This window comes from Xenia sp. Carnegie-2017, unplaced genomic scaffold, assembly GCF_021976095.1.
Source record: "Xenia sp. Carnegie-2017 unplaced genomic scaffold, XeniaSp_v1 HiC_scaffold_53, whole genome shotgun sequence".
Lineage (NCBI taxonomy): Eukaryota > Metazoa > Cnidaria > Anthozoa > Malacalcyonacea > Xeniidae > Xenia > Xenia sp. Carnegie-2017.
Genome location: NW_025813519.1, coordinates 82,794 through 103,750, shown reverse-complemented (window position 1 = coordinate 103,750; position 20,957 = coordinate 82,794). Strand labels below are relative to the sequence as shown.

General features: G+C 33.8%; 5 protein-coding genes across 5 annotated transcripts; 2 read left to right on the top strand and 3 right to left on the bottom strand.

Annotated features, from left to right (window-relative positions):
• Positions 1 to 2,203: 2,203 nt before the first annotated feature.
• On the bottom strand, positions 2,204 to 6,138 carry LOC124456536 (leucine-rich repeats and immunoglobulin-like domains protein 1). The gene is made up of 5 exons (XM_047006958.1): positions 6,036 to 6,138; positions 4,229 to 4,528; positions 3,776 to 4,090; positions 3,325 to 3,636; positions 2,204 to 2,922 (listed from the first exon to the last, which is right to left on the bottom strand). The coding sequence occupies exons 1-4, from the start codon at positions 6,091 to 6,093 to the stop codon at positions 3,425 to 3,427; spliced, it is 885 nt and encodes a 294-aa protein (XP_046862914.1). The 5' UTR covers positions 6,094 to 6,138; the 3' UTR covers positions 2,204 to 2,922; positions 3,325 to 3,424.
• A 1,389-nt stretch (positions 6,139 to 7,527) lies between these two features.
• LOC124456546 (proteasome maturation protein-like) lies at positions 7,528 to 13,452 on the bottom strand. Its single transcript, XM_047006965.1, is given in 9 exon segments — positions 7,528 to 7,718; positions 8,580 to 8,673; positions 8,795 to 8,817; positions 8,820 to 8,895; positions 9,351 to 9,411; positions 9,617 to 9,717; positions 12,043 to 12,140; positions 12,266 to 12,317; positions 13,440 to 13,452. Coding segments are annotated over 7 exon segments (462 nt in total). The 5' UTR covers positions 12,091 to 12,140; positions 12,266 to 12,317; positions 13,440 to 13,452; the 3' UTR covers positions 7,528 to 7,659.
• Positions 13,453 to 13,778: 326 nt separating this feature from the next.
• On the top strand, positions 13,779 to 15,285 carry LOC124456545 (trace amine-associated receptor 7f-like). The gene is made up of 2 exons (XM_047006964.1): positions 13,779 to 13,959; positions 14,048 to 15,285. Exon 2 carries the CDS (start codon positions 14,084 to 14,086, stop codon positions 15,065 to 15,067), a length of 984 nt encoding a protein of 327 aa, XP_046862920.1. The 5' UTR covers positions 13,779 to 13,959; positions 14,048 to 14,083; the 3' UTR covers positions 15,068 to 15,285.
• A 1,297-nt stretch (positions 15,286 to 16,582) lies between these two features.
• On the top strand, positions 16,583 to 17,923 carry LOC124456553 (cysteine-rich hydrophobic domain-containing protein 2-like). Its single transcript, XM_047006973.1, is given in 7 exon segments — positions 16,583 to 16,734; positions 16,845 to 16,899; positions 17,001 to 17,156; positions 17,232 to 17,288; positions 17,463 to 17,522; positions 17,600 to 17,615; positions 17,618 to 17,923. Coding segments are annotated over 7 exon segments (507 nt in total). The 5' UTR covers positions 16,583 to 16,603; the 3' UTR covers positions 17,650 to 17,923.
• An 87-nt stretch (positions 17,924 to 18,010) lies between these two features.
• LOC124456552 (histone PARylation factor 1-like) lies at positions 18,011 to 20,714 on the bottom strand. The gene is given in 9 exon segments (XM_047006972.1): positions 18,011 to 18,684; positions 18,686 to 18,767; positions 19,019 to 19,099; positions 19,102 to 19,244; positions 19,367 to 19,465; positions 19,574 to 19,757; positions 19,992 to 20,114; positions 20,300 to 20,384; positions 20,478 to 20,714. Coding segments are annotated over 9 exon segments (1,137 nt in total). The 5' UTR covers positions 20,598 to 20,714; the 3' UTR covers positions 18,011 to 18,464.
• Positions 20,715 to 20,957: the final 243 nt, after the last annotated feature.

Here is a 20,957-nt window from a genome sequence, read left to right as displayed (position 1 = left end):
CTGCAGCATATGTATTTTATTTCCTGTAAATCTTGCTGGCTGTAATAGTTAAGGATCAATTTCACAATAGTTGTTACAGATAGACGCAATTCGCTTTACAACAATAATTTACTAAAAATTTGAAAACAGAAAGGCAGCACATTATTTCATTAAAATAAAAAAGGAAAGACACTTGGAATATCAAACAAATTACGTAGAAAACTGGCGTAGGACGTCGCTGGTGCGGTCAAATACACGGAAGGAAAGTCTGTAGGAAATGAATGTCAACGCATTTGGCTCACAACTCTTCCCCTGCAATGCTCTTCTTCGCAACAGCTCTTCACATGCTAATGTGTGACTTAAGTGACTTGGGTAGTATTTATGTCGTGGTAAGGCTAATTTGTTCGATCCACGAGAAATCACGCTTAAAGATTTTTCCTAAAATTATACGCTTTTAATTTACAAATTAGCGAGGCGATAAACATATCTTTTAGAATGGTACCTATTGAAATCGTAAAATATTATTTGTTTGATGATATTGAATAAGATGTGACCTTAATTAGTCTGTGGTCCATAATCTTAAAATGCACTCCTCACATTGGGTACGTTGATCTTTTTCACCATCCAAGAAAGAAAATCAAACAGCAAAAACACAATACTGAAGCTATTTTGGTGAAAAGTAGAGAAGTAAATCCAAACTCCTGTAATTTTGATAAGTGGAGGTCAAATCGAGTGTAAGTGCTTATCTGAATACACCCTTATATTGGTAGCCGTACCATTTAACCAAAACGTTGGGGCTGTCATGCATTTTTCCTTTTCCCTATTAAAAACAGTAAGCAGCGTTAAACCATGCAGATTAAAATAAATAACGAGGTGACACATTTTAGTCAACAGATCAATATATTGATCGTGACAAAAAATCATATGTAAAGTAAGGATCAGTTTGGGATGTCATAGTGTTGTCGTCTTGGTCGGGTACAGGAAGGAGATATACTAAAAAAGAACCCAATTAAATTCAACGTAATATTCTAAAATGTGTATTGCTCTTAAGGACAATAGATTTTTAGCGTATTGTAATACAAAGCATGTGAAAGTAAATCGTTGATATTTATGGAAGTTCTCTGTTTCGATACATCCTATAGCTAACATTAATCAATCGGCAATACAAACTTGTATACTCTCCTGTCTGACCAGTCTTTGCTTCCATTCACAATAGTGGAATTGGAGTTAAAAGTAATACATAAAATTCATTCCTTGCTTGAATCTATAAAAATTTTCCTCCATCTATATATTTTCGATTCAATATATGTTAGAACAGTCAACATTAACACGAATATTTTTGAATTACAGGTCAAATAATTAATCAACTACAGTAATGTTTGTTCTGAATGGCTTAAAATAGCTGTGATTGTTTTGGCGCTTTGGAAAAGATCTTTCATGAAAGGCACAAATAATGCACGTAGTTATAATATATGCATTAGCTAAAAGACAGCTTTGAAATAACTCTGAAACGCTGTGTGTGAGCAAGGCTTTCTTTAAAAATACAAAAATAATGTCATTAATTATATTGTTTCAATGTTGAAACAATGTAAATTCTCAAACCACATTTACTCCGAAAGACAATGATGAAATATCACAAAATTCACAAAATTCCTATGAAACACAAACAGACATGCAAAAACAATTTCATCATAAGAATTGGATGACCATCATCTAGAGAAACTATTAACGATAGACAATGGAATAATATTAAGATACAAAAACAGACTGAGAAATATTTTCATTAGGTAATTGACTAATACACAAACAGACAAAAATAATTTTATCATAAGAATTGGACGATCATCATTTAGAGAGACTATCGGTGATAGATAATAGACTAATATTAAGATAAAATAAAAATAACCGAAAGATAGCTGGTGACGAACTATGTAAAACATATATATATTGTGTTCATATAATCCGAATGACTTCAGTAAAGCAAGTCTTCCGAACTATAAAGCATGCTACTTGCAGCTAAAAATGAATCATGATCAAAATTCCAACTAACACAACGTCAACAGCTAGAACAGAATTACCGAATGCTTTATGTGCGGACAACAAAAAACATATAAGAAGTGCTTTCATTAATATTTACAGCCTGTATGCACTATTAATAATAATATATATGTGTATATATATCGATAGTATTCTATATGTTGACGATGAAAATCTTGAGACTGTATTACTGTATAATGTATATTATCACAGTTTTAAATTTTCTCATGCGCTCATAAAAACTTTTAATTTAACAACTAAATTTAATGTGAATAATCAATTACATATTTCGACGAGTGAATGTGTGTAGAGATCAACAATAACTAAGTAAGGTCATGCAAATTGCAAGAAACTATTAAGACCAAATTTGGCCATTCTCAACCGAAGGCGATGGCTATCACGAGAACCCGAGATTTGATACATCTTCAGATTAAATAAAAACAGATTTCTGCTATTGTTTATTGCATGTTAAATTATGAACATGTGTCAAAAACAATTTATTTGCCACATTATTCATTTAATTGTGAACAGCAAACAGTTATCTAAAGATATCTTCGTCTGGAGGAGTCATTCACTGTGCGTGTCACAGCAAATACTTGATAGTCTCTGCTAACTAAATTTGTGGCTACACACCGATAAAATCCAGCTCCAAATGGTGGCTGCACTACAAACTCGTGTTCTTTCTTACCTCCATTAACAAACTTTTTCCAATTCTGTTCCTTTGGCTTACATGCAAATGTATTCTTTAAACAGTCAAAAGATTGAAATTCCCAACTGATGACAGGCTTTGGATTACCGCTGACAACTTTGCATCGCAGTATAGCAGGACTTTTCGGGATCGCGAATAATAGATAGAAACGATTTTATTGAAGTTGATATCTGAGCGTTTTGAAAGCTTTGGCTTACCTATACGTAAAATGGCAATGGTTGTTATCATAAAATACATATTGCGATCTTTTCAAATCAGGGCCAGGATACTGCGAATACTTTTTGCAATTAAACCTTCTATAAAATTTAGGGACAGATAGTGAGTGTTTTTTTCCAAACAACAATTAAATGCCCCGTCAATAACTCAATTGCATACATCTCCCCTGCACGACCATCTAACAAAATGGGTTGAAATAAAAAATCTGAAAAGAGTTACACTAATCGTTTTTAAGAATGACAAATGAATAGCAAAATATACGGTTGACTTAAACTTACTAAAAACATTTAGTTTTGTTGAAATAAAAAATCTGAAAAGAGTTACACTAATCGTTTTTAAGAATGACAAATGAATAGCAAAATATACGGTTGACTTAAACTTACTAAAAACATTTAGTTTTGTCGAAGATAAAGCTTTTCCCACGAAATTTTCAACTTCGCATGTAAGTACCATCGTTCCGTCTATAAGACAACCGATGCAGAGTCATTGTATTTTTCTTGAACTCAGTTTTAACTTTGTAAACGATTGACATTTTTGAGATCTGCCTCCTTCACAAATGGCTAAGAGTCGATCGTCTTTGTACCAAGTCATCTTTGGTCTGGGACTTCCTTTAATTTTACATTTTATTGTAACAGAGATGCCTTCACTGGCAATCACAACTGGAGGGAAATGTCGGATTACTGGTTTCTTTGGATCTATAAAGAAGAAACATACAAAATCTCAGTGTTGATTTTAAAATAACACTTTCTTGACGAATGGTGTAATAGTCCAATCTTCTCATATTGGTTTGACGAAAAAAACTAAAATTATATCTAGCATTGCAAATTGACTCACTTCTCACGATGACTACAACATTTTTTGCAAGTTCCTGTCCATTAGACCGTGCGATGCATTTGTACCTTCCAGCATTCTGATTGGTCACATCTTTGAGTGACAAGATCAATCTACTGTGATACAAACGAGTTCCACCGTCTGTATCATAATGATCATCATCAATGATATCTTCATTATCGACGTCCATCAACTTCTCACGAGGACCTATTTTATACCACTTGAGTTCTCTTTTGCCAAACGAACTGCAACTTATGTTTGCATAATCTTCGTAGTGTAGTGAGACACTGTGAGGTGTTACATCAAGTTTGAATTTGTCTAAGTAAATGATTTACCAAGTAAGCGACATAGAAAGCAGTATATACAGTAATCTTAAAGGATGCCAGCTTAATTATTGTATTGTACAATTGCGTGCTTGTAACAAAAACAAATCCAAAAAAAGCCGGCAAAACTTACTTGTCGAAGGTGCAACAATGGGGATTACATAAACGTTTGTTGTTATTCTTTCATGTCCAGATATATTCACCACCTTACAGAAATAATTCCCACCATCAAGGGGACGCACTCCTTGCATAGTAAACAAGCCATTTTGCTCGGTCCACTTCACGTTATCCACGACAACTTTTCTAGCCGTCGGATTGTATCGTTTTACGTATAGTGTTACGTTTAAATCGTTCTCTCTCAAATTGCAATTGACCTGAGCGGCATGGCCGTACGAGACAAACAGGTATTTTTTATCATATGCTTGGCTATCACCTAAATATCACAAAATAGAAGTTAGTAAAGATTTTCACAGTCTCTTGCAAAGACAAAACGAATATTAAACTTTCACTTTGGACCATAATCCTATGGCAATTCTTCACTGAAATGGTAAACTTTCATTGCGTGACATCTGCTACGATGCACTCGAGAATCACTTGAAGAAGTCGGTGACATTACATATTTAACATGATCTATTTCAAACTGTGTGCCATCCCTTGCCATTTTGGTACTAACAATAATTACTTGATGCTTGAACCACTTGAGCTCTCGAAACTAAGGCCTATTTAAAACGTCAAAATTTTCAGGTCCAGAAGCATTGATACAAAAGATATTGTAAATGTTATCTTTTGTTTCTGATGCGTTCGGTATTTAAAAAGTTTGACGTTTGAACTCATTCTGACCATTATCGTCATTGGAATCTCAATTTGACTCAACCCCCAACTTGGAAATCGGGATTAATAGCTGGACAAAAGCCAGAAAATTGTTCCTGCACATTTAGGGAAAGTTTTCACACATTTGAAAGGTTTCACGTTACACATATATTTTATTTATCCCATATAGAAAGATTTTTATCAGTTTATCTTAAAGATACATTCATGAATTGCTACATAGCGCTCGCCATGAAGTCTGACTTATATTTTGATACAATTTCAAAAATGTTGACTATTTGAGGAAAAAAGTATTATTTGTCTTATAAATCGAGAAACAAACACAGTTTAGTGATAACGGGAACATTCTTCGTTGATGATTAACGCAATAAAAAGCAAACAAAAAATTAGCTTATATTCACTTCATCAGAATCATCAAGTTTTTCACCAGATGTGTTTACGACATAAGGACAGTGGCTGTTTTTAGCCAAGTGTGATTTGGAAGTGGTAATAAGCAACGTTATTAGGGTAAAACTTTTCTTTCCTTCTTTATGAAAAAGATTTTGGTACCAAAAACATATGAGAAATAAAGTTTTTTTCTAAAATCAAGTTAACCGCATCCCGAAACGAAAAAGAAATAGGAAGGAAATAAGGAGTTGACTATATTTGCAGGAAAATTAATTATCATTTGCCATTCGACTATCGTATCGACGACAGCTGTTGGCCTTATAAATTGTCACCTACGAATTCCACTATCAACAATTGATAAAAAATTCAACCTTCATACAACATCAGAAGCGAGTTCCCGCTAGAAATAATTTTTCAAAACATGCACAGATTTTATTCATACAAAAAGACACAACGTAAAATGCACCAGTTGACACACTTAATTGTTCATAGACGCCGATGCTGTTTCAATAACCGCAACATTCCTGACTTCAGAATGCTATGAACCTAAGACTAAGGATGGCTCGCGTGAAAACAAATTAAAATTATACTGCTGGCAAGAGCTTTAGAAAAAATAATCCATATAACATAAACTAACATCAAACACGCACACGCATTTTATGCAAACTATATCAATCATGACTTAACTATGAAAACAGAAACGGATGTCTCAGGAAGATTCTCACCTGTATTGACAAAAGCTAGCATCAACAGGGTGAACAATGTTCCAGCATAAAAATCCATTTTATTGTGTATTAGTATCGCAAACTGTGACTGGTTTGTGCTACGACAGTTAATTGTAAACTGAGCCTTTTATTCATCTTGCGCGGTTCATATAACTACGGATGCAAGGGATTGTGGGAAAATCACGCCCGAGATTCGCCGAGATTAACCCACACACGTCAACGCATGGCATAGGAATGGCTAGATAGTGAATGCGCAAAATTTCACATAAGTTAAAGAAACACCCCCAATTATCTAGCAAATGAATCAGCAGACAATTCTTAAGGTTTGTCGCGTGAAAGTCGACATTTGATTGCTAAAATAAATGTTTAATTCAACAACATCAATGTTATTTGTATGTTAGGTTATTTAACAATGACGCGGCCGATCGACTTTATTTTTATCTAAGTTTTCTTGTTTGAATCACCATGTGGTACAATTTAAGCATTGTGAATTCAAAAGATCTTCAAACGGTCAAGAACACAAAAGAATTTACGCGTTCAGAGTTTTTGTGGAAATTCTTTTGTGTCCCCGACCCTAGATCTATAATAATGCAACGGAAATTAGTGCATGTTTTTTATTTTCATTTTACCCGGATTAGCCAGCTGTAGTGAAACATTGTGGTGTATTTTAATCATATCATCCATTTTTTAATAACACGTTAATTATCTCACTTTATCCACTTTATTCAAAAAAAGAATGTAGCGATTTATAGAAAGATGGTATCAGACACGAGTCAAAAAAGAATGTAGCGATTTATAGAAAGATGGATCAGACACGAGTCAAGAGCCATTTTTGGCAAATTGGAAGGGCGTTTTTACCAATAGGTCATTTTATGAACGCGGAGGTAGACATTTTACAAAAAAGGGAAACATTCTTTGAGAAGCAGACATTCTGCAGCAAATGATAATCCAACTGAGAGAGATATTCTACAGAAAGAGACATTCCACAGAAGGATACATTCCATAGAAAGAACAAAGTTCAAAACAAGGAATCATTTTACAGGAAGAAGACATGCTACAAAGGGAATATTTGACGGAAAGGATACATAATGTGTCATACATTGCACAGGAAAAAGACATTTTAAAAGGAGGCATTTTACAGGAAGGTGGCAATTTATAAAAGTAGCGTTGACAGGAAAATAAAATTCCATAATTTCGGAGGAGCACTATTGCTAATGTGCATTTAATAAACACGAAATCGGAATCTCATGATGCCATCTTCAGTATAAGTGAATAATTACATAAATAATACAATATTACGTAATTATTCACTTATACTGAAGATGGCATCATGAGATGCCGAAACATGTCTATTTTCGAAAAGCTCGTCGTGTGTATTAAATGCAAAATAAAATTCATTGTGCTAGAAAGTCGAAAAACTAAAATTACTGTAAATAGGCTTAAAATATAGGTCGGATGATTTTGAAAACATTTAAGGAAAAGCATAAACAGATTTTTATAACACGACAAAATCATCGTTTTCAATTAATCCGGACAAAAACGATTTTTTTCATATTTTTACTACGCTGAGACGAAAAAGTTCATTTCGAGTAACACGAGGACAAATGTTGGGAAATGAGCACGATTATTTTCGATTTTCCATGAGAGAGTGTACATCTCTTGGAGTTTCACCATCGCACGGATCTAAAATAATAATCGATGAAAAATAAAAAAGTTAAAGATGAGAACATATTAGTAAATAGTGCGGCCGTCATCAAAGTACATTTGACTAGATAATCAAAGAACAAAAACAGTGAAATTAAAAACAAGATAAATAAGATAAACAAAAAGGCCATAATCCTCACCCTAGTCCTATGAACTCAATCCTTCTCTAGAAATATGGTAATCCGAATCGGAAAGAAATACCGCATGGCAAACTGCCCACAATCACGCTATTTTTTCAGGATTCAATACAAAAACCATGTCACCAACTTATTTTCGCTATAGTCAACATTTGTTGGGTTTAAAATCCTACTCACAGTTCTCAGGTTTTCGCCTTTTATTGCACTTAGTTACAAGGAATTATGGACTTAAAAAAAAATTATCAGAGTGTAATCACGGTCTCGGCGTTATGCTTCTTTGAGCTTCACCAAAGAAAGCGGGGTTAAGCTAAGAAAAGGAGACCAAGTTTGACGAGTAAAAAAGAGAAGAACAAGCTCTGTATTATTTACACTCTATCAAACAAAATGAAGAAAAGCGCTATAGCGAGATGCTTGTCGCAAATTAGGTTTTTGGGAAAGAAACGAATGTTTGAAATAAGTGTAACTATATATGCATAAATATAAGTGTAAATATATTTTTAAATGTCAGTGTAAATGTATGCTTAAATATAATGTATATATGTGTAAACATAAGTGTAAGTATATGTGTAATTATACGCATAAATATTTGTGCAAACGTTAATTTTTCACAACAAATACATGAATATAGTGTAAATAGGGGACGCTACTTATGTGAAGGGTCCCAAAGTATATTTTCTATACATACTGTACATAAAATGCCTACCGTTGAGAAAGTCATCAAAACCAATTGTAGTATCCATTCCAACTAACGTTTCTAAAGCGACCATTGAGCTAGGAAGACATGGCAACCGTCTCTTCTACAAAAGGAATACGCAGGCCTTGACAGCTATTGAAAATATACTTGGGTACATAAAATTACCGGGAGTCTTTTGAGATATGCAAAAAATGAATTAGAAGTGACAAAAAATGTCTAAATACCTGAGATGCTAGAGTTCTCTCAACTGTAGTTTTAACGGCGCATGCAAGCCTTGAATGCTACGAAGCATCATCATATCTCGCTTATTTTGAACATGAAAGTACTATGAAACATAGATACAATAACGATATTTAATCTAATAATTTAATCTAAAAATTATAGTCTAAATCTAAAAATTATAGTTAATTTAAATTTGAATAATGAGCGTAAGCCATTGAAGAAAAATACATGGAACGCTACCTCACCAGATGATAGTCTTAAGACGTGAAACAATGTTTTGTAGATATATATACAACATTATGTAGATACATGTACAACTTTGTACATGTATATACATACAACATTATATACATATATATACAACATTATATACAATAAAATGTTGTATACGATACAATATAATGTTAACATATATACCACATCAAACACTTGCAACATTATAACGCTATACATTTTTTTCTTAACTTAACAACCCCCACTAAAAAAATATAAATAAATTGAACCATCACAAGATATGAAAAGCAAGACGCTTTGCAGTTCACCTTTAATGTAACTTACATTCTTCTCTGAATATTCCAAAGGATGTGAACATGATAAATCGTTTTGCACATTAGAAAACCTGTGAAAAGTCGATGTATGTTATTATGAATGGCGTTTTGAAGGAAAAGAAAGCTAAACTATAGATATAAAGAAAGTTCATTTAATGAATTATGGTGTAATGAAAGCTCTCACGCAAATTCCGAATTTTCCTTCTTTTAGGCAAATTTGACAGTCCAAAATAAAATTTCAACATCAGCAATCAATATATCAACTATTTGACTTACCCCTGTCGAAAAATATCAGGCACAGGTCCAAAGTGGCTTTCTACCTTGCTCACTTCACTAAGAGCTTCCTGTTTTGGAAGTAATGATGGGAGCTCTTTTTCCTGTGAAAAAATAAAGCCAATAAAATTAAAGCTGTTTTTCAGAAGTTTTTTTTATGTAGGTAACAGCGTGAACTTATCTTCTTAAATTTAATATCTAAGAGATATTGCTATCTTTTGCGGAAGTCTGAACATTGTCCATTTTTAATTTCCAATAGCCAAAAACAAAACCATAACGATTGCAGATTTTTTCCGGCAGCTTCCTTCTTGTTTTAGATTTTAGAATCGGAACGTGCATAATGTTTAGTTTCTACAGATTTCCTATTATTATCAATAGTCAATTCAAAATTTCGTTGCAAGCAAAATAAAGCAAGGAAAAGTTCATAAATTACTGCTGCGGCTCCTGTTATAGTACACGTTTTTCTCAGTATACTTTATACAAGTCCACAAAACTACTGTACTATCTGGCTGCTTAGATATCTGGCTATAAGGCTGCATATACATATATTACATCATTACTACACAACTGGAAAGAAAGAAAGGAAAGAATATCCAAAACATTATCCAAATGTAAGCATCTTTCACTTGGATGATGTTCTAATTGAATAAACTTGAATAGATTCGGTATTTCATCAAAATGTAATTGCCTTTAAGAAACATACATGTCCCCCTCCCGGAAGTCTCGGCCCTGGACATACATGCCCCCCTGAAGTTTCGGTCATGGACATATGTGCCCCCCCCCCAGAAGTCTTGGTCCTGAACATGTATGCAAGGTTTTGAAAGCCATTTTTTATGATATTATCACCATTGCGGTTGCATATAAATACAACATACATCATAACTTATTCAGTCTATTCATTTTGGCAACAGTTTAAGAATTGCAGTGTGCAAGGTTTGTGGTAGGCCAATTATTGTAGTGCTACTCCTTTCTCATGAAACGATTTATCATGTTCACATCCTACATCTGAAATTTTTTGACTCTGTTTTCTAGTTGCTATGGTTGAGCAATGCCGCAGAAGCAGTTCTGTAACGTACATCACATTTCATAAAATAATGAATAATCATGAATGTACAAAAAATGAAACAAGTATGCTTGAAAGTGCTAGAAAATGAAACTTAAGTTTATTTAAAATAAATGAAATTATTTATTAGAAGTAATTATAACACAATACGCATAAAAAATTTCAAGGCAATATCAAATTTTTTGAAAGTAAACAGAGATTAATTCTAAGTTTGTGTCATCTTCAGTACAATGAAATAAAAGATTAATTTTACGTTTGTGTCACCTTCAGTATAATGAAATAAGAGATTAATTTTATGTTTGTGTCATCTTCAGTATAATGAAATGAGAGATTAATTTTATGTTTGTGTCATCTTCAGTACAATGAAATAAGAGATTAATTTTACGTTTGTGTCATCTTCAGTATAATGAAATAAGAGATTAATTTTACGTTTGTGTCATCTTCAGTACAATGAAATAAGAGATTAATTTTATGTTTGAGCCATAGTCAGTAAAATGGAATGAGAGATAATTTCTATGTTTGTGTCATCACCAGTACAATGGAATGAGAGATTAATTAAGGTCTGTGCCATCTTCAGGACAATGGAATGATAGATTTGTAATAGGTATCTAATTACTGAGTAGTCTAGATTTTTCACCAAATGATACAACACATTACAACACCATATTTAGCCTAAAATTACCTCTAGACTATTTAGTAATTTGATACAACTAAGCTATAACATTTGTCACACATATATCTGTAAATAAACTGATCTCTCCTCAATCCGTACAGTATATCTGTTGTTATACCTTGCTCTAAGCAGAGACAGTAGACATAGGTATAAGAAAATTACCGTGTCATAGGGTATCTTTATCCGAAAACATTTTGCTGTTCCAGTTTTTCACTATCATTGTGAGAGTTACAAAGGCAAATTTGCCATGCCACCAGTGTGTGACCCACAAATGCCTTACTTTGATAGAACAAAGTAATGATACGTACATAAATACAAGTTATACAACATCGAATAATCCTAATTTATATTGAAATGGACAAATTATCATAGTATAACACATCATACGAGAGAAGCGCTTGTATGCATGCTCTATTTCATAGAATTGCTGGGGAGTCCGGTTGTCAATGTAGCGAAGACACAAAGTGACGATTATTAGATCAAGATGAAATCGTGGCCATGCATGATTACAATCAAAAAATTGTCCTTTACTTTTCAATCTCTTTGATACAGATGATATTTTCAATGTTTACAGCTATATCTACTGCAAATATTGATTTGATGAGAACTGAAATTCTAATAGAATGATGAATAATCTCAAATAATAATGAAGGTAGACTTTATCATAAAAATAATGTTTAACAATGTACTTACATTGTATTTACCAAGGCCTGAAGACAGAAATTGCATACTGGATGCCATATTGAATTCGCTTTTGCCACTGCCATAAATCTGAAACCTGGGACGAGTGACTAAAAATAGGTACGTAGGTACGATCATTGCACGACGATAACTACGATGGTCACAGTAATTCATTGAACTCAACTCAACTTATATATATATATATATATATATATATATATATATATATACTTACAATTAAAATCGATTCCGTTTTGAGATCCAAGGAATGTTTCACAGTTCTCATACTAGATTGATATTGTAGTAACTAGATGTAGATTTCTGACAGAATTAAATTCAAGAAAAGGACATCAACTGAACAGTAAATGTAAATTGTGAGTAAACGAAGATTTCTATGCTTGTCAACTCAACGAGTAATCCCCAAGGGTGAATGAAGGATTTCTGCTACAGGATGTCAGAAGTGGATACTGGACGATTCCATTTGGAGGGGTCTGAGACAATATTTACCTCTCTTCAGTAAATGGGCTGGCTACGCTAGTGTAGACTGAACACAATGGACAGTTTTGTTTAGAAAGCTTTGAAAGATGTTCAAGAAGAACAGAATCAAATAGACAAACAGGTTATAAATCCAAAACTCTTTTTCTGAGGCTTAAACTTGCCACAAAAATATTCTTCTGGGCGAGGGACTACCTAAACTGCTCAAATAATGGTCGAAAATGAAAGATTTCTAAAGAGATGAATTATGATGTTTTGATTCATTTGAAATTTACGTAGCAGGACAAAAGCCTGCGGAAAGTTTCGGACTAGCTACGCAACTGTCTAAAATTTATCTATTCATCGATCTATGCTTATCACCAAATAGAAATCGCCTTGTTTACATTTTCATGCCACTATGCTTTTGGTGCAAGCGAATTCTCGACGTCCGATGTAACATACTTGCAGATGTGCTCTTTAATAATGCGTATCTTCGATATTTTATATCTTATCTAAATTATTTTTACTGGAAATGTGAATTCGGTGGTTGTACTAATAAACCACAAACAATATTTAATGCTTTTTTTGAGAATTTTGACTAAAGAAAGGGGTGCGATTGGCCACCCAGTCTACCCCCACCCTAAATCCACCCCTGATCTCACAGATGACAAAAAATGGTATTAATTTCTAAATATACCCATAGTCAAAAGCTTAAGACTAAAATGAAAAATCTTAATCCGAAGACAATTCCGAGCTCGAATCTTTGCCTTGTTGAAAGTATATCTCTTTTTTTTGGAATGCACTTGTCGAATATTGCCACAAAGGCTTGCTAGATAAATGTCAACTTTTGATTAACAATTCGAACAGGTTTTGTTCATGTGATTCGTGAGTTGTTACAAGATGAAAATTATTATTTAAACAAACGTTACGTTTACCAGTTCGTCCTGTTGAAACCCGCACGTTATGCTTTACAAACGTGACGTTTTGAAACACGAACTAATGAGAAAGGTTGGCAACTGATTAGTTGAACGTTAATGGTAAAAACATATGCATTATGACTGCGATGCTTGAATTCCCATTATGATTTTATAGTTATTAATATTTGATTTGTTTCATAGTAAAAAAAGCGCAAATGAAAGAGATATATAAAGTCACTATAAAGTCACGAAGAAAGATTATAAAGTCACGAAGAAAGATTATAAAGTCAAGAAGAAAGACATGTTTGTAATAAACCACGGCGACGAGCTTCATAAGATTTTAAAAATGTTTTTCAATAATTTATTTTAACATGTTGCAGTTACAAATGTTGTAATTAAAATGCGCGATTTAACAAAGATCACCTGTATCATTTATGATCAAGCATTGTTAAACTTGCAGGTTGTTACGTGCTCCATTGTTCAGTGGTAAACAATGAAGCTATTCACTCGATATAAGAGAAATCACATAAACGCAAAGGTATTGATCCAGGTTGTTTGTTGATATTTTCCGTTTCATTGAGTCTTCCTTACTTTGTTCAAACTAAAACTGCACCTTTTCCCTGCAGGTCTTGAAGTAAAATTTCAATCATTTTCGACACAAAATGATTTGGCATTTCTTCCATCGTCCTGAAACAGTCGGCGAAATGTTACATAATGATGAAAACGTGGAACCAAAAAGAATCGAAATTGTATTTCACTCCAAGACGATGTCGTTGATCGCCTTAGCTTGCATCTTTACAATGATTGTGAATACATGGATCTGTTACATAATCTACAGCAGACGACATCTCAGATCATCGTGCACAGCCCTCATTGTGGCAAACGTCGCTATTGTGGATATCATAGTCACCACTAAAGATTTTCCATACCTTTTATCCGTCTTTCTATCTTCAACATGGTACTTTGAAATACATTGGTGTGGCTCTTATGGTCTAACAAACGTTATATACATCATTGTATCAGTGTCGACGTTGGTTTCTATCACAACTGATCTTTATCTTTTCACGAAAGAAAAAGCTGAGGAATGCACTTCAACAAGGGATCTTACACCACCTGGCCATTATAAGGTCGCATTACTTGGTTATGTAATTGCTCAAACCACTCTTTCTTATTCTCTCAGTCTTCTTTGGAGTAAATATGCATTTCTTGCTCGTAAGGCATTCTGTCAAGTGAAGTTTTCTTCAACGGCATTTCCTGCATCCCTAGTCGTATCAATTCTTTTTCTCATACCAATTGCTACCCTGACTTTCTCCATGTTGGGCAGTCTAAGAAAAGTCAAAAAAAGATCAAACAACACAAGGGAAACTATAAAAAGTGAATTCTCGTCGGAAAGTGACAATGATCGATTGAGTGAAGAAGACAATGAAATCCATCGTTATCTACAGGCGGCTATCGGTATGTTCCTCCTGTCCTGGTGTTTCTATATTGTGGACGGCTTTTATCCATCGCCACACAGTCCTAGTATTCCGGGGGTGATTTCTGCATTCATTCCCATCATGATAACCTCCCTAGTTCCTTTGTTCTATGTGCTTACACACAAAAGAGTGATTTCAGTTTGTTACAGCTCTTCTTCCAGCAAAGTTTAAGCTTTGACTTTACACAAATTGCTCCATTAACATGAATCATCAGATTCATAATCGTGACATTGTTGCAATTTTCAAAGACATTTTCTATTTATCAAGGACATTTGATAAGGATATTTCGATGAATGTAGGCAACTATCTAGACTTGATATTGTGGTTTTAAAATTTGCTGTTTTGTTCATGCATAATAACAATAAAAAATAATAATCACATGAAAAATATCAGAAAGAGTCGTTGATGCAATCTTTTACCGATCACCATCGACTTGCAATCTAAATCTTCTTTTAGTTTTGTGAGTGGTGCAAAGTCCGCCCGCTCATTGATTAAGTCCTGCAAGGCTGCAATGCAAAATTCCTGCAAGGCTGCAATGCAAAATTTCTGAGTTCTTCCACTAAAAAACAAAAACAAAACATTTCTAAAGACGACATGACTGTTGATAAAGTTTTTATAAATTTTCATAGAAGAAAAAAACGTGCGGACCGTCTCCACATTTGGTTTTTATTACATACTAGAAATAAGGAGAGAGGGCTCGAACAATACGTTGCATTGCTTATTCAATTTAAACAATATGAGCCAAGATTGGCATGAAAGAAAGGTAGCCACAAATGCTAGTCATGTTTGGAAATTGAAGCACTTTATCTCACTGACAAAGACCAAAATAAAAAATAAGTTAGCAAATAGAAAATGAACCATGTCCAGCCGATGATTCAAAAATATAACTTCAGGAAACAAAACTTTACATTGCCATGACACAAAGATACCCAGGATCTCGGACACAAGATATCATGACGGTCTGTAAGTCTGAAAGAACATGCTACAAGACTCTCTTCTAGTTTAGTTGACCAAACATTTTTCCGAGGGTGAAAACACTCATTTCTTAGCCACACAAGAGAACCACTCAGTTATCACTACTCAACGAACTTTTCCTAGCTTCAAAGACTCCTCCTGTTGAAAACTTCGTGATCAACCGCTGTTTCATATTTCGCGCAACTGAATCTCACAACCACCACAATCTTGCCTTTCTAGAAGTACTTCTGATCCAACACAACACATTACAAAGTGAACGAACCTTTTCTGAAATCTGGACTTAAAGCTAAAAAAGAACTGCAGCTTTTCTCCTTTCACACTCCAGCAGTCGGGATTCGCACCTTTTGTTCTAAATAACACATTACTTTAAATTCTTTGTTAAAATTATCACACGACTTAATTCATTTAAAAGTCTCTTTTTTTCTCTCGAATTTAAGCAAACAATATTATTTACTATTTTTTCTGTAGATTTTTTTTGTAAAACGGACATCATTGATTTAAATCCCTGACAGTTTCTATCTCCCAAAATGAACAGTTTCTATCTGCTTCTTGTTTTGTAAATTATCTTGCATTCCCAACATAACATATGCTGTTTTTTCTAGAATGTTTCTTTTACTGTACTCGTGGTATTTTTGTCTCTTGTCCCAGAAACCACGACACATGAATGTGCGCGTGTAAAATACGAAACAATACTTTCCGGAAACTGTCATTGATACTTGATGGAGAGTTAAGATGGCGAACTTCGACACAATTTTTCATGAAAATAGCTCTGAAGATGATACAGATAATACTCAAACATCGTTGGAGTACGCACTTAATCTACCCGAGCCAATTGTTATTCGTGGTGTTGGTAATATGACTGTGTAAGTGTTGTAAACGCGTATGCTAAACTTTACACATTGTGCGTGACGATAACTAATGGCACAACAATTATTGTGTGAGCTAGAAACCGAAGTTATTTTATGCTTTATAGCTTTGGTTTAAATTGTAAATATGACACGGATTTTCCGTCAGCACTTCACGCAAAGGTTAGTAAATGTTGTATTTGAAAAAAATCCTTCTGTACCATGCAGTCTCCAATAAGTCTATGCAGAGTAACAGCATGTTAGGGTATAATTTGAAATTTTAGGTTGCCAATGAAGAGTTTTCGATGACTATAAATCAAGTAAACAAAGTTTTGAGGAAGACGATGACTGTTAATGTCAGATGGTGGTTATGTGGATGTATATGTTGTTGTTGTACTTTAGGAATGTCATTATGGCCAGTTGTGTGTCTTAACAAAAGGGTACATTTACACCATGGTGTTTTGATCACAAACAGTATAATAGACATTTTGAGATGCTTTATTTTTATCTTTCAGACTCGTCACACTATTAATAAAGTTTTAGATTCAGAGAATGTTAATTTCTATCATAAAGTGAGTAAAGATTTATAAATTTTGCGGAGAATGTTAATTCTGAGTGGAAAGTTAGAAGAGAAGGTCGATCTCTCTTAGAAAATAATTGAAAGGTCTATCTACAAATAAGTAATGTACAAACCAGTCGTAAGAACCTATTGCCAAGCTACCAATCCTACTTTTGCATTGTTTTAGCTTGGTCTTCATTGGAGTTTACGAAAACAGAAGTGTGTGTCCAGCAACATGATGGAATATGTATGGAAAATTTGTTTGCAAGATTATGATATCGAAAATTTCACCTGTTATGAATTTTACTATATATTTCCTTTTAGGTGCTTCTGGTTGAGTTTTACCAAAAGCACAAATACTGAAACCAGACTAGCAGATTGAAATTCACTGCAATCATAAACACAATCAGATTGTTGGTCCATGGAGTTCATGTCATGAAGCATTGAGAAAATATGGAAGTTGCTATTGCATTGACTATTATTCACCAAGAAAAGACTAAACGTAGCTCAGTTGTTGGCTAGAAGAACAATATGAAATAATGGGGATGTATGAAATTTAGCTGTATTTGCATTTGTTTTTCTGAAATAGTGTACATGAAAAAATTCACAGTTTCTTATAAAGAAAGCAAATGCATAAATATTATTTTCCAAAGTTTTGTTTAACAATATATATATATGTGTATGTAGCAAAGCTATTTTAAAATTTATATAAGATTTGAAAATTTTAATGAGACCCACATTTAAATATCTTTTTTATTAAATTTCATACCTATCTGTAGTTCTTAGATTCTTGTAAAATTAATATATTTGTTATTGGTGTACATTGCTTAAGAAGGTCGAATGAAACGAGCAGTATTACATTTTCTTTGAAGATTAATTTGAACAAAATCAAAAGTTGATGTTACCTAATGTAAATTGCGTGAATGATTTGATAAATCCATTCTATGTAAACACATCATGATGTAGATGTGTAAAGCAAATTAGGTTAGTTTTACTGGTCATTATCAGCATTTTTAAATACAATCTGCCTTTGTGCACATCATTGTGTATCTGAAGAAAATATGAATTGAATGTACCACTAAGTGTATGTTGTAGAATGCCTTGAGACAACAACTACCAATTTTGAATGAATAGCCATAAACATGTCACGAGTATTATTTGGCCCAAACTCAAATTTCTGACTGGTAAGTCAACAAGACTGTGCTAAATTTATATACAATGTACTTTTGTTGCGTTTTTTGATGTGCTCTTCGGCACAATTTCCAAAGAATGACTTGCCAAGTAATTCATAGGCCAATGTCAATAACATCGAGGCTTTTCTCTCAAATAATTCATGACCAAACAAAAAGAGATCCAAGCCCAGTTCTAGACCCATTCCATAATCACACTCATCATTGGCAAATTGAATACGTGATAATATCTTGCAATTCATCTAAAAGTGACTCACGTCTGTTTCCATCAACAATGTTGGTCAACATTGATTTCAATTCAGCTAATAAAAATCATCAACGATAACAAAACTATGTAGGTGTGATTTTAAGGTCAACAGACAAATGTGAACAAATCATTGAAACTGAAACATGCAATAATAGTTGAAATTGGACGAAATCCTGTTCCAAATTAATATGCTTGAGAAAATGTGAAACAAACTTTGCTATACATAAGTCCATGTATGTGAGGAGAACCTTATAATTATTCCACATTATGATACAATGTTATCCAGTAAATCATTATACTTCTTACCATTTGAAATTTGGAGATCTCGATAGCCAACTCCCATGTCATCAACCGGGACCACAATTCCCATCTTATGAAATGTTTTGCAACAACTTTACTATTCCTAGCCTTCATGGGCAAAGTATTTTTGTCCAAATTCAAATTTCTTTCTTGAGCTTTGAATTTAATTTTTGCTTGTATATCCGCTGCTTTCTTTTTGCCTCTTGCTTTGCTTGCAGTTTTAATACTATTGCTAAGATTAAAACTTTGTGATTAAAGAGTTGGTGTTACAATACATTGAAAGCTATCTTGTATTTAGTGGTACTGGCATGGTATATGGTATATATTTCAATTATTGAAATAAAATGACCAAACCTTATAGCAGCAAATATGTTATCACCAAGAACTTTGAACTCGTAACTCTTTTTTGCCTCATTGGAAGCTAACAAGACTGGTTTATCACCTGGATGATCACTAGTATTGATAGTGATTTTTTTAGACAGTTGATATCAATAAACACATAAGAAGCATTTCAAGTAGAATGCAGTTGAAAGTTAAATTTAAGAATGAATTCTCACTCACCAATAGTAGCCAATATGAAACCCAAGAGAGTCATCACCTTTCAAAACTGTAACAAATTCAGGAGGGTCATAGAAATATCTGTAGTGGAGACAAAGTCCTTCGTTTTCATCCCTTGTTTTGAATTTCCTGTCCATCAATACATCATAGGGACCAACCAGTTCAAGATTTACGTCCTTGAGTGCATCTAAAAGTTTTGTGCAAAATATGTCAAAGTCTTTAATCACACAAAACACAGAAGACAATGTAAAGTAATGCCTTCCTTATATGTAATCAGAGCGAATCAACCAGTCAAAGTATGTATTTTGAATTAGAAATTTAGCTGCTATAATTTATTTTGACTACATCTGGATCAAGCTACCTGAAGTGTACAACTTAAAAAATGTGTATACAAATAAAATTGTATTTGGCCTTATCAAACCTTGAGGTTTGTGTGGATTCCATTCTTTACAGAGTTCCCAAAGATCATAGAAATCCTGAGGCATATTTATACCAAATTTTTCTTTGATAAAATCATGTTTAGAGTTTTCTTGGGTGTAAGATTCTGCAAAATTAGATCACACATCAAATCAACAAATACTAAATACTATGCTGGAGGCTTCACGAGGAAAGGAGTGCATCCTTCTTTGGTATTTCTAAGTATTCCAAGATCCCATTAAATTAATTTTTCCTAAATAGAAAAGTTTATTTAATCAAGATCCAGCTTTACGGATGTGAAAAACTACCAACCTTTACCATCATTTTCGGGTGATGTTGTGACTTTCCTTTTCTTGCTCAATGGTTCCGAGGGCGCATCGCAGCTGGCATCGTTCTGCTGTGAGAGTTAAAAAAATTGAAAATTGTTCTAAAGATGACGATTGCAATGGTAAAGGACCGAAGGTGGTCTGTGGATGACTCTTTCTCTTACCTCTCCAGTTTTTTCTACATGGAAAAATTCTTTAAAATGACTTTTGTTCTTTCTGTAGCATTGTTTGCCGTATTTACAGTGTCGGAGAACCAGAGATGAATTTTTTGAACTATCGGCCATGTTTGAGTTTCATTTTTTCGGCGGGAAGCCGGGAAAGTATAATTCACAAGGAGATAAAGCGAGGCAGCACATTGAAAAGGCAGGACACTTGAAAATTGCGACCTCAGATTACCCGCAAACGTAGGAGGCCGTGCCCGATGGCTGTTGCTTCACCTAAAGGTAAGTTTGGATGACACATAAGAAAATTTTCATCTCCGCCCCATGGTTAACCCACAACAATTATGAAAGTAGAACCTATGAAAATTGAAAGACTGTGAATTTTCTTTCAACATGTCTCCCAGCCATAAAATTGATCCTGCTACAAGGACAGCGCCCAAAATTGAACCTGGGGAGGGGCAATGACTTATAATTACTAAGTTT

What these genes read in the sequence shown, in the direction of transcription:
- LOC124456536 (XM_047006958.1), bottom strand. Translation starts at nt 6,093, where the DNA reads ATGGATTTTTATGCTGGAACATTGTTCACCCTGTTGATGCTAGCTTTT. An exon ending in GCTAGCTTTTGTCAATACAG is followed by an intron (nt 4,529 to 6,035) that starts GTGAGAATCTTC and finishes TGTGATATTTAG; the next exon opens with GTGATAGCCAAGCATATGAT. An exon ending in TGTTGTAGTCATCGTGAGAA is followed by an intron (nt 3,637 to 3,775) that starts GTGAGTCAATTT and finishes TCTTCTTTATAG; the next exon opens with ATCCAAAGAAACCAGTAATC.
- LOC124456545 (XM_047006964.1), top strand. Translation starts at nt 14,084, where the DNA reads ATGATTTGGCATTTCTTCCATCGTCCTGAAACAGTCGGCGAAATGTTA.